Raw genomic sequence first — 13,100 nt, 5'->3', positions numbered from 1 at the left:
ATTCCATGTAGAATCTCAAATAGTAACAACAGTGGAGGAGTGGCCTAGTGGTTAGGGTGGTGGACTTTGGTCCTGAGGAACTGAGTTCGATTCCCACTTCAGGCACAGGCAGCTCCTTGTGACTCTGGGCAAGTCACTTAACCCTCCATTGCCCCATGTAAGCCGCATTGAGCCTGCCATGAGTGGGAAAGCGCAGGGTACAAATGTAACAAAAATAAAATAGATACTATTGGAGATTCTACATGGAATGTTGCTACTATTGGAGATTCTACACAGAATGTTGCTACTATTGGAGATTCTACATGGAATGTTGCTATTCCACTAGCAACATTCCATGTAGAAGGCTGCGCAGGCTTCTGTTTCTGTGAGTCTGACGTCGTCAGACTCACAGAAGCAGAAGCCTGCGCAGCCACATTGGTGATCTACAAGGGCCGACTTCTACATGGAATGTTGCTAGTGAAATAGCAACATTCCATGTAGAATCTCAAATAGTAACAACAGTGGAGGAGTGGCCTAGTGGTTAGGGTGGTGGACTTTGGTCCTGAGGAACTGAGTTCGATTCCCACTTCAGGCACAGGCAGCTCCTTGTGACTCTGGGCAAGTCACTTAACCCTCCATTGCCCCATGTAAGCCGCATTGAGCCTGCCATGAGTGGGAAAGCGCAGGGTACAAATGTAACAAAAATAAAATAGATACTATTGGAGATTCTACACGGAATGTTGCTACTATTGGAGATTCTACATGGAATGTTGCTATTCCAACATTCCATGTAGAAGGCTGCGCAGGCTTCTGTTTCTGTGAGTCTGACGTCGTCAGACTCACAGAAGCAGAAGCCTGCGCAGCCACATTGGTGATCTACAAGGGCCGACTTCTACATGGAATGTTGCTAGTGAAATAGGAACATTCCATGTAGAATCTCAAATAGTAGCAACAGTGGAGGAGTGGCCTAGTGGTTAGGGTGGTGGACTTTGGTCCTGGGGAACTGAGGAACTGAGTTTGATTCCCACTTCAGGCACAGGCAGCTCCTTGTGACTCTTGGCAAGTCACTTAACCCTCCATTGCCCCATGTAAGCCGCATTGAGCCTGCCATGAGTGGGAAAGTGTGGGGTACAAATGTAACAAAAATAAAATAGATACTATTGGAGATTCTACATGGAATGTTGTTACTATTGGAGATTCTACATGGAATGTTGCTATTCCAACATTCCATGTAGAAGGCTGCGCAGGCTTCTGTTTCTGTGAGTCTGACGTTGTCAGACTCACAGAAGCAGAAGCCTGCGCAACCACATTGGTGATCTACAAGGGCCGACTTCTACATGGAATGTTGCTAGTGAAATAGCAACATTCCATGTAGAATCTCAAATAGTAACAACAGTGGAGGAGTGGCCTAGTGGTTAGGGTGGTGGACTTTGGTCCTGAGGAACTGAGTTCGATTCCCACTTCAGGCACAGGCAGCTCCTTGTGACTCTGGGCAAGTCACTTAACCCTCCATTACCCCATGTAAGCCGCATTGAGCCTGCCATGAGTGGGAAAGCGCGGGGTACAAATGTAACAAAAAAAAAAAGGGATAAAAGCACAAATTGCTTCCCAGCTTTGAATGATTGTTGAGACGACCCAAGAACTCATTCATCTCAGGTAAGAGCAATTCCACTGCAGGTTTTAGCTTTAGAAAGTACTTTCTTTTCCGTTACATTTATTTACTTTTCATACCATTTTTTACATGGCAATTCAATGGTGTACACAAAAAATATAAATTACAATTAATATACTCAGTATCTTCTCTGATAAAAGAGAAACAAAAAAACCTCCCTGTACAGTCAACGTAAGATTAATACAACACAATACAAAAATAACAGTAAAAGAATAGCAACCTATTCCAATCAAATATTGCTAAACTCCCCAAAATTGAGAGAACCATTGCCTTTTTTCCTGACATGCAAATAATTGTTACTGTTTCTCAGTTCTTGACAGACTTCAAAAAAAAAAAAAAGAAAATGCACCAGAATATGTTTGAGGTCAATTAACCTCAGACGATGGAGACAAGCAAAGCAATATCTTTTGAGATATAGTCCCACATCCAGTAATCCAAATGTTGTGGCTCACCCATGTATAAGGTCAGAAACATAATACACAAGACTTCAAATTTTGATCTAACCTCAACTGGCAATCTCCCCTGTGTTACGAACGTACATTAAGCATCTCTGACTGATACACATTTTTATCCACAGTATCTTAGAGTCTTTGGTCCTTCCTTGGTGGATCCTGAAGTGGCCGATTCCACCACTACTGAGGGGCAGAATAACTGGACTTTGGTAAAACCAGCATCCTACATTTTGGGTTCAATTTCCTGGCCACTGGGAGACATGATACTGGAATTCTGTCATATTCTTGGTTGCAGTTCCTGGAGTCGCTAGTAGATGGAGATTACCATGGTCTCATGAGGAAGAGGATGAAGACATACATATGAAAGTCTAACTCTGAGGCAGCTGTTGAAAATAGCTGAGCTACTTGAGAGATGAGATGCTCCTGGGCATTTGTGGGGGAAGGATTAGAAGGTAGGTCTGTAGATGTCTCGTGTAGAGAATGAAACGGGGACAAAGTTTGTCCCTGTCCTGTCTCTGTGGGCTCTGTCCCCGCCCCATACCCGCAAGCTCTGTCCCCATCCCCACCCCCGTGGTTACTGCGGGTCCCAATCGCCACCCCCGTGGTTACTGCGGGTCCCCATCCCTGTGTCATTCTCTAGTCTCGTGCTCCACAGACTATGCAGGTGATGGTCCTCATGACTAAGATTTCGAGACAGAGTGCAGGCCCTTACTAGAAAGAGAGGTGACCTAATTCTCTAGGCCATGCTCCAACTGGTCTGAGAAAGCCAGGCTTTGCAGGGACTGATCGTTAGCTCATGCGAAAACCAGTTCTGGGAAGTCCTTCAATCTTGGGATGCTGAGAAAAGGGCACCACATGTTCTGAAAAGGTGATTCCTTGTCTTATATTCATTCCAGGATTAGCTAGATAGATTCCTCTGGGCACACTGGAGACATGTCCCTGATGTCGTCAGTGATGCAGTAAATGGGACCAGAGATGCTTCATCTGACTCTGGAACTAGCTTGTCTGACCTATGAGCAGCGTTAAAGCCCTTTGGTTAATATGAGTATTAAACATGCAGCCCTAGTCTGCACTGATGACATGCCCGTGCTCCGCCCTTGCAGTTGGGTTCTGGATAAATTACATGCACTAGTTGCAAAATAGTACCTAACACTTACACTTAACCCTCTGCTCAATGTGTGGCTGCGGCTAAGAAAGCAAATGGAATGTTAGGTATTATAAGAAAGGAATGGAAAACAAAAATGAGGACCTTGAATATTGTGTTCAGTTCTGGTCACTGCATCTCAAGAAAGATATAGTAGAATTAGAAAAGGTGCAGAGAAGGGTGATGAAAATGATAAAGGGGATGGGATGACTTCCCTATGAGGAAAGGCTAAAGCGGCTAGGGCTCTTCAGCTTAGAGAAAAGACGGCTGAGGGGAGATATGATAGAGGTCTATAAAAGAATGAGTGGAGTGAATCGCTTGTTTACTCTTTCCAAAAATACTAAGACTAGGAGGCAAGCAATGAAGCTACAAAGTAGTAAATTTAAAACAAACCGGAGAAAATATTTCTTCACTCAATGTGTAATTAAACTCTGGAATTTGTTGCTAAAGAATGTAGTAAAAGCAGTTAGCTTAAGGGGGTTTAAAAAAAGGTTTGGATGGCTTCCTAAAGGAAAAGTCCATGGACTTGGGGAAAATCCACTGCTTATTTCTAGGATAAGCAGCATAAAATGTATTGTACTGTTTTGGGATCTTGCCAGGTACTTGTAACCTGGATTGGCCACTGTTGGAAACAGGATGCTAAGCTTGATGGACTTCCAGTCTGCCCCAGTATGGCAACATTTATGTACTTATGTGTAACCTTCAATTACTGGCACCAGTCATGAGCGTAACGTTGGTGTCAGTGTCCTGTGACATATGCATGTCATTGGCATCTATGTATCAGCTTACAGAATTGCCTTTCAAATGGATAACTGAGTATGTGTGTGTGTGTGGGGGGGGGGGGGGGGGTGTTCCCCAGCACTGTGACTAGCATTTAAAAAAAACAGCTTTTCACAGTAATTGCGTATTGACCTGACTTTTTTTTTTCTATGTTTAACTCAAAGGCATTTTCCTGTAGCCTATTTTGCATGAGATGAGCTGATCTGTCCATCCATCATAAAATCAGAGCAGGAGGAATGCACAAATCTCAAAAATATTATATCAGGAGTAACCTTTTACCCAAGGGCTACATTGGATTGCAGGGAACAATGAGCATCTGGGTTCTGAGCAGTAGAGGCAGAGATCTTGTAGACTTTTCTTTCCTTGACAACTCTCATCTAAGTGGCTTCTTACTGTGGACACGGCTCCAGTAGTTGTATTATTTGGTAACAAACAAACCAGACACGATTGGGATAGAGAAGGTTGTACTATAATCCTCACTAGTGCTTGATGTTGTTTTCAGTCATTAAGATTGTAAGTCTAAGGACTTGTAGCTGTTTTCATTTTTAGCTGGCTATCACAACAATCCTTTCCTGCTACATATCTCTGTGACTGGCTGAGCTGAATTGGCAACTCTTCTTAAGGTTGTCCCAGTTCAAATGTGGCTTATACTGGTGGATCTGAAGGTGTTGCCATCTGTTGTACAGTGAATTGATCTGCAGTCATTTGCCACTTTAAAGCAGTAGGTACTGTCTGGCTATGTCAGCAGGAAGGTCTTGAAATTAGGAGGCAGACATTGAGTCTACCTTCCATTCCCAGACACAGTCATGTAGCAGCACATCAAGACCAGAGAGCTGCAGTACTCTGCTGCCTGTGTCGTGCCTGTTCTGTAGTGAGGCAGTACTGTGAATGTGTGTGAAAGGGCAATGTGGTGTGAGTGAAAAGAGGCTGCATTTTTGAAGCCCATGATGCACCTGTTCTGTCGTAGGGCAGCGTGTTATTCTGTTTTCTAGTGTGGAATTTGTACTGCTGCTGCCTGTGCTATACCAGTCCCTTCTTTTTCATCACACTGTCTTCCTGGAATTCACCCTCCTTACCCAGCCGGTTTTCAAATGCGGATTGAAGGCTTGGCTCTTTTGCCAAGTCTTTCACCCATCCTAGGTTCTTCTTGTGAGGTTGGTCATGGTTGCCTTACTGTTCCCCCTCCCTCTCTTGTTTCTCTTGCCTGCGCACAGTCTGCCCATTACCCTGGCCAATATAGTTTGAAGGGTGCTTTGCTTTTGCTCTCTGTCTACCATTGTAGTTCTTTTCCTTTTTCTTATGATTTTGTAATTTTTGATTTATGTAAACTGCCGAGACATGCAAGTTAGCCTTGGCGGTATAGTAAATTTCTAATAAACTATAAACTCTACCTGTTCTTTGCTGGAGCTATGAATGTGTGTGTGTGAGGGATGGTTGCGCAGCTGCTGCTTGGACTGTGGAGCAGTGTCTGCTAATTACAGATTATTGCTTTTAATTGTCCTCTTCCTCACTCAACTCCATGACATCGATGGGATGGACTCGTAGGGAGTCGTAGTTTGGCGGTGGGGTGCCTGGAATCGGAGGGAGATGTTCTTCACTTTCATTCCTGTAGAACCCAGGATTAGTGTGTGCGTCAACTAACTCAGACACTGTCGGAGGCGCATCGGCATAGCGAGCAGCTCTTCTCTTATGTTCACGCTGTTTATGCCATGCTATGATCTTAATGATGGTGATCCAGAAGCAGTCCACAATGATTTCGAGAAACTCAATGATGCACAAGATGGAGCCACCCATCCAGAAGCCAAACTGACCTCCAAGATTTGATATCAGCCAAGCGATCTGTGGAAGGAAGCAGACAATGGTGTTACACAGCTGTGCTGGCCAGAAGGAAAATTCACAGCATTTGCTCTCTCTTTCTTGGGGAGGTTGAGAAAGAGATTTGCCATTTCCTCCTGCTGCATCGAGCTTCCAACACAATTGAAATAGAAAATAATGAAAATTTAGATCCTGGGTTTGAATGCAGCACTATTAACCTCTACCCAGGAAATCTAGACTGCCCCAACTTGACATTTCGTTCTTTAGATTGTAAGCTCCTTTGAGCAGGGACCGTCCTTCTTTGTGTATTTTGTACAGCGCTGCGTAACCCTAGTAGCGCTCTAGAAATGTTAAGTAGTAGTAGTAGTAGTACCCAGGAGTGAGACTTGGGTTCTTTGTGTGCTGAGCCCACTCATCCAGCCTCTTTCAGTATATTTCTAGCCTACTTGTCAGCACACACAGTTGTAAAATAGTTTAATTTTGAAAGTCCCTCAGATCAAATGAGCAGAAATGAGCTCAAAGAAAATGTACAGAGAAGGACCATTCAGTCTTGCTATTAGCCCTCAGGTCCTCCTCATCCTGTCTTTCCTTCAGGTCTCCTCCTTAGGTTTATTTTAGGGCTGCAAGTTGATTGCAGTTAACACATTTTCATTTCCATAACCAGATTCACACATCCACAAACCATCTAAATTTGCACTGTGTAAGTTTTCAGCTGAATATTCATCTTAATTTAGTTATACTTGTAAATTTCAGCCTGTCATTCTTTTACATAGGTTTGAGTAATTTATAAGCCTACGGCTGAAATTAGTGCTAGGTTCCTAACTTCCCCCTCTTCCCCCCCCTTTTTTTTTTCAAAGCCACACTAGTGGCTGTTGGTGTGGTAAAGCCAGTGCCCTGGTTCGCCTCTTCCCTGCCCCACAGTCTATATGCTGTGGTTTCCCTTTGCTTTGCTGTTTCACTTATATATACTGTCATCTACCAACATTTGCTTATTTCCGATCTGACGAAGAAGGGCAACCTTCGAAAGCGAATCAATAAATGTATTAAGTTATGTCCAATAAAAGAGGTATCATCTTATTTTGTTTCCATATTTTATTTTGTTTTTATTGATTATCATAAGGGATAAAATACATGAAATGTAGTTTTATCTACCAAACTTCTGTCTGAAGGTTCATTCTAAGAATTGGCCACCCTCTCAGTGAATAAAATATTATCACTCCCCTTTTGAAGCCTACGAGATGTAAATATTAGTTTATTCTCTTTTACAGATTACATGTATAACTCCTCCAGGCTCGGTATATAAATAATAGGGTGCAATGGTCCATTTTGGGAGCCGTTACTCTTTCAGCTGCCTGCACCCCTTTAATGTTCTTTGAAACTACACACAACACTTCATTTGGAGTCTCAGCAGAGAACTGCATAGATACAAAATCACTTCCATGTTTCAGGCAGTGATTACATTCTTTGAGGCTCATGTACAACTCACAGAAGTCTGATATCACAGATGCATTTCTTATGGTGCTTCATGGAGAAATGGGCCTTGTGGCAACTCCCATGCAAAAAATAGGTTCTTCGGATATTGCTATATTTTGTTTTTTTGCAAATTGACTTAACTATATCTCTCTGAGGTGTAATTATTTCACTAATTTGCATGATCTATCAGGTTATTAGCAATTTTGCATATGTTTTTGTGACTGAGTGTACATTAAAATATAGTAAATTAAGATGACACTCATTTTTCAGCAATGAATTACATTTGTGAATGGAGGAGTAGCGTGATGGCTACTGGAGATACAGAAGGGGATAAGGGGATGCTCGATGGGGAAGGGGGAAAAGGGAAATAGTGGATAGGGGAGATGCTGGATCACTAGGGGAGGAAGCAAGGGAGGAATAAAGATTGAGAAGGGGATAAAGGGATGCTCAATGGGTTGGGGGGGAGGAAAATGGAAATAGGAGACAGGGGGAGAGGGGAAATGCTGGGGGAGGGACAGTGGAAAAAAACAAATGATAGTGACACTCTACTACTACTACTACTACTATTTAGTGTTTCTATAGTGCTACAAGGCGTACGCACCGCTGCACAAACATAGAAGAAAGACAGTCCCTGCTCAAAGAGCTTACAATCTAATAGACAAAAAAGTAAATAAAGTAAGCAAATCAAATCAATTAATGTGAACGGGAAGGAAGAGAGGAGGGTAGGTGGAGGCGAGTGGTTACAAGTGGTTACGAGTCAAAGCAATGTTAAAGAGGTGGGCTTTCAGTCTAGATTTAAAGGTGGCCAATGAAGGGGCAAGACGTAGGGGCTCAGGAAGTTTATTCCAGGCATAGGGTGCAGCGAGACAGAAGGCGCGAAGTCTGGAGTTGGCAGTAGTGGAGAAGGGAACAGATAAGAAGGATTTATCCATGGAGCGGAGTGCAAGGGAAGGGGTGTAGGGAAGGACGAGTGTGGAGAGATACTGGGGAGCAGCAGAGTACTACTACAGTACTCTAGGGGAAGAGTGGTTCTGTAATGGTGGTTACTAGAAGATCAAAGAGATGTGGGAGTGAATACAAGGGAAGGATGAGTCGAGCTCAGTTGGGGGAGTGTTCTGGGAGGAGGACTGAGATTGGGATGTGTGCACTAGGTCAAGAAGTGTAGGAGGAAGATTGGTGCTGGAAGGTGAGTATAGCTGGATTGCAATTCTCTCGTGGCCATCAGAGTGGGGGCCTCAAGGACTACTGAAGAGACAACGTTATGCAAGAATGTAAGATGACCAACTTGCTGTAGTTCCAATTAATTTCTTTTAATCAAAGCTAGAAATGCATGTGGTAAAAGCAGAACTAGATTAGCTTGTTCGGTTGACTTAGGGTGAGTTCACAACCTCGGGGGTTTATTTGGGGAGGGGGGGGGGAGAGTGCTATGGCTGGTATTTCTGTGCACACATTGCAGGTAATTCTAGAAAGGTTGGCTTAAGTTAAGTGCTAAGACGCTGGACTCTACAGTGCAAATTCTTTAAAATAAAATACTAGACGGAGTTGGAATTTTAGCACCTCACGTGATTTCTGAGTGGGCCTATATTCTACCAGGGCTACTGAAAAACAAAGCTGGGCCTGGGGCAAACAATCTTCAGGGCCCTGCCGCTGCCCCCCCCCCCCCCCCACTGCTGCCATTGCTCCTCCCCACTGCCATTGCTCTCCCCCACTACTCCCCCCTTACACCCCTCTCCCGCAGCAGCAAATAAGAGAGAGTGCTCTGCCAGCTACAAGTCTTTCTTCCTGTGCTTCCCGCCTCCTGTGAAGTAACTTCCTGTTTCTGCCTGGGCAGGATGCAGCAGGAAGAAGAACCTGTGGCTGGCACAGCCGTCTCTTTTGATTGCTGGCACTGGGCCCTCCTTGGAGGCCGGGCCCGGAGAATCTTACCCCCTCTGCCCCCCCCCCCCCCACAATGGCCCTGTATCCTACAGGAAGTACATGAAGAAAACAGTCTTTACCACATTCATGAATCAACTGAGGAGCTCCAGAGCACTTCAGTACTTACATTTGTAGCTGCAGATTCTGCAACAGTCCGGAAGTTAAATTCTTGGAAATAGATATTTATTTTCATGACCCCATTTCTGTAGAATATAAAGAATACAGTGATGGACTATTTTGTATATATTGTGCAGACATGGGTGCGTGCAGTCCAGTTGTGTACATGGTCTCTGTGTCCATCCCCTCACCCCCCCACCCTCCGGCATGCTGTAATATACTGCAGTGTACGCACAGATACAGAAATTATCCCAATTGTACTGGGTACCATGAGTAGCAGATGGCACCTTGTGTACTAATGAGAGTAAATACTGTGGGTACTTTTCAGTAAGCAAGTACTGCTACTATACTCTCCCCGAGACACCTTTTTACAACCTGGCTAAAAGCACATGTACAGTCAAACCCAGGCAAATAGGTACCAGCTCTGTGGGTACAGTGGGTTCTCGAGGCTCCCAGTACTGAACAGATGTCATAAGAATAAATATTGAAAAGGGTTTAAGTGGGCAGGACAGGCTTCTAGCCACGGAAACCCTGCTCAGTGGGCTGTCCCCAGACAGTCAGTGAAAATCCCCTTGGACCACTGTGGGGTTACTGCCATAGAGGTCCATGGGTGGAATCAGGCACCAGCTTAATGCAGTACTAGTGTCTGCACAGCTAACCAGGCAGATAGGACCACGTAAAAGGCACCCACTTACCTATGCAGGCATTGCAATGAATATAGGCTGACACCCGCATAATGCTCTGGAAATTAAATATCCAGGTTAGATTTGGCCCATGGACTGAATAGCAGGGGAGGATGTCCAGGGAGGATCAATATTTTGTTAAGCTAAGCCCCCTAATCATTTTGAAATGTTGGTTCCTCTGCTCATTCAAGCTTTCAGCTGGACAGAGGAGGCAGTTTTCATACTGGGCAGTTCACCTGGTAAACCTGGTAAATGCTTTTGAAAATTATTCTTCCTTATTTCTCAGAGATAGCCAGACCTCTCTCACTGAGCTGCTACCCTAGCTGACTACAGTGACGGCACACTCAAAGGATGTTGACTATAACATCTTGAAAAGAGCCTTGTGAGGAGCCAGTGCTGTGAGGCCCTGGTGTCACCCGAGACTTTATTCTACAGTCTGGTGCGTCAGGGATACGATTAAAGTTGTTGTCTCAATCTTGCTTAGGGGAGGAACAGCCGCTCATCTGAGTAGACAGGAATAGTCTACCTCTAAGAGAGAGTGGCTGGCAGTGGGAGCGTCTGCTGCTATTTGCTGGGTAGATGTTTCATGCTGATAGAGTAGCTGATCAAGTCCATTTAAGTGGCTCAATTCAATGAGATGTGCTGGTACTTAGCAATACAAGTGTAGCAGGAAGAATATTCTGGGTCCCTGCTCCAGACGTGTTCTGAAGAATAACCCAATCACCTTTCAGTTCCAGCTTTTAGAGGGAATTTTAAAGGATTAAGTTAAGGAAGGAGCCATCTCCCTCCCTCAAATGGTGTCCAACAAGGAGCATGTACAAGGGCTGGGGGGGGGGGGGGCACAGAGCCTAAGTTCCTTGTCCTAGGGTCTAAGGGTAAGGAAGGGGAGGAATTAAGCACAGTGGCTGCCAGCTGTACTCTCAGCTGTCCCTGGAGGTCAGGCAGGTCAGTCTGACTGACAGCTGCTCCTCTGAGGCACTTGAGCCTTAAGACAGAAGGTCTGGTCACAGAGAGGCTGGAGACACAGTGCGAAGCTATTGACAACAGAGAGTCCCAGTCAGGAAAGGGACTTAAGTTGGAGTGGTGGAGCCATGAGTGCAGGGGATAATACAACCACCCAGGGACTTATCCTTAACCTGTTCATCAAGGAAGAAAACTTGACAGTACTCAAAGGATGATGCAGAAACTCATATTCCATAAAGGGGGACCCGCTGTGAGTCAGTCAATTAGAAAAGCAGAAGTGCAAACTTAGCCATCAGTACCCTAATGGATTAAGTATTGCCTCTGGGGTAGCCCTCAGCTCCAACCAACAAGGGGTCCCCTACACAATGGGGCCACACACACACACACTTGCATAGTTCAGGTGATACAGAGGGCGGGGCAGGAGCACATGAGCACAGACGTTTTGTCAAGAACCCCATCACCTGTAGCGAGGACCTGTTCCCCTGACATCCTCACTTCACGTCAAGGGTAGCAAGTTTTGATACCCACAACAGGTCCAGGACAATCAGGAATACAAAACCCCAGGAAGCAGCAATGACCCTTGCGACAATGAGGATCTGAGGGTGGAAAGCTGCAAAAATGACCCCTCCCCCTGGTTATATTGTGCTCCCAAATTGATCAACACCAATAATTGTTCTTACCAAGCAGTAATTGACGTTAATTTGCAGCCTAAGTTCTCTCATGTGCAAATGCAAAGGAGGGACATCGGGGTGTCAGGGTTTGCTCTGACTATTCTTGAGTGCTTGTTAGAGAATCGTTGCATTTATGCCCCCAACTGCCACATTGAGGTGTGACCAGTTGCGCCAGGCATCGATATGACATAAGGGATCACACCTAAAGTTTGGCGGGTAACTGCAGACTTACATTTTGCTGCACAACTCTTGTCGTTATAAAATACTGGCTTACTGCCCAGTTTTTGGATGTCTTACTTTTTGTGACCCTCTATTTACCTCTTACTGCCAGATCCAGTGTATAACATAGTAACATAGTGGATGACGGCAGAAAAAGACCTGCACGGTCCATCCAGTCTGCACAACAAGATAACTCATATTTGCTGCTTTTTGTGTATACCCTACTTTGATTTGTACCTGTGCTCTTCAGGGCACAGACCGTATAAGTCTGCTCAGCACTATCCCCGCCTCCCAACCACCAGCCCCGCCTCCCAACCACCGGCTCTGGCACAGACCGTACAAGTCTGCCCAGCACTATCCTCACCTCCCAACCACCGGCTCTGGCACAGACCGTACAAGTCTGCCCAGCACTATCCCTGCCTCCCAACCACCAGCCCCGCCTCCCGATCTCGACTAAGCTCCTGAGGATCCATTCCTTCGGCACAGGATTCCTTTATGCTTATCCCACGCATGTTTGAATTCCGTTACCGTTTTCATTTCCACCACCTCCTGCGGGAGGGCATTCCAAGCATCCACTACTCTCTCCGTGAAAAAATACTTCTTGACATTTTTCTTGAGTCTGCCCCCCTTCAATCTCATTTCATGTCCTCTCGTTCCACCACCTTCCCTTCTCCGGAAAAGGTTCGTTTGCGGATTAATACCTTTCAAATATTTGAACATCTGTATCATATCACCCCTGTTTCTCCTTCCCTCCAGAGTATACATGTTTAGTTCAGCAAGTGTACATGTGTATATGTGATGTACATATAGCACCGGCCACTCTCAGGCATACGGGTCTAGGTTTCATTGCTCACCTTTTCACTGTTATGTTTGTGCTTGAATCTCTCTCAGAGGATAAGACGTGGTAAATCCATTCCTAGGGGGTGAAAATGGACACAGTGTAAATATGCAGAAAGTAGGTTGTGTAGCTTTACTGCCAGTAATGTAAGGCTGTGTGTGTGTGCATACGTGACCCCGTGTCCGTGTGCGCAGTAGATCCATATATAAATTCAAGTGTTGTACTTTTCACTTATGACTGGGTGAGGCCAGAAGTGAACAACAGGGGAGTGGGGTTGATCCCGTACCCCACAGCTCACACCATGGAAAAACGATCTGCCAGAGGAATTTCATTCTTAGTGCTACGAAAGTGATTATCCTGGAAACACAGCTCTGATT

General features: G+C 45.0%; 1 protein-coding gene across 1 annotated transcript in view; it reads right to left on the bottom strand.

Moving 5' to 3' along the window:
* Positions 1-4,120: 4,120 nt before the first annotated feature.
* SCNN1B (sodium channel epithelial 1 beta subunit) overlaps positions 4,121-13,100 on the bottom strand; it is a 54,115-nt gene continuing 45,135 nt past the window's right edge. Inside the window, 3 exon segments of the mRNA XM_030212902.1 lie at positions 4,121-5,866; positions 9,360-9,435; positions 12,740-12,801. Coding sequence (XP_030068762.1) covers positions 5,519-5,866; positions 9,360-9,435; positions 12,740-12,801 — 486 coding nt within the window. The 3' untranslated portion in view covers positions 4,121-5,518.

Source organism: Microcaecilia unicolor, chromosome 8, assembly GCF_901765095.1.
Source record: "Microcaecilia unicolor chromosome 8, aMicUni1.1, whole genome shotgun sequence".
Taxonomy (NCBI): domain Eukaryota; kingdom Metazoa; phylum Chordata; class Amphibia; order Gymnophiona; family Siphonopidae; genus Microcaecilia; species Microcaecilia unicolor.
This window is presented reverse-complemented; position numbering and strand designations above follow the sequence as displayed.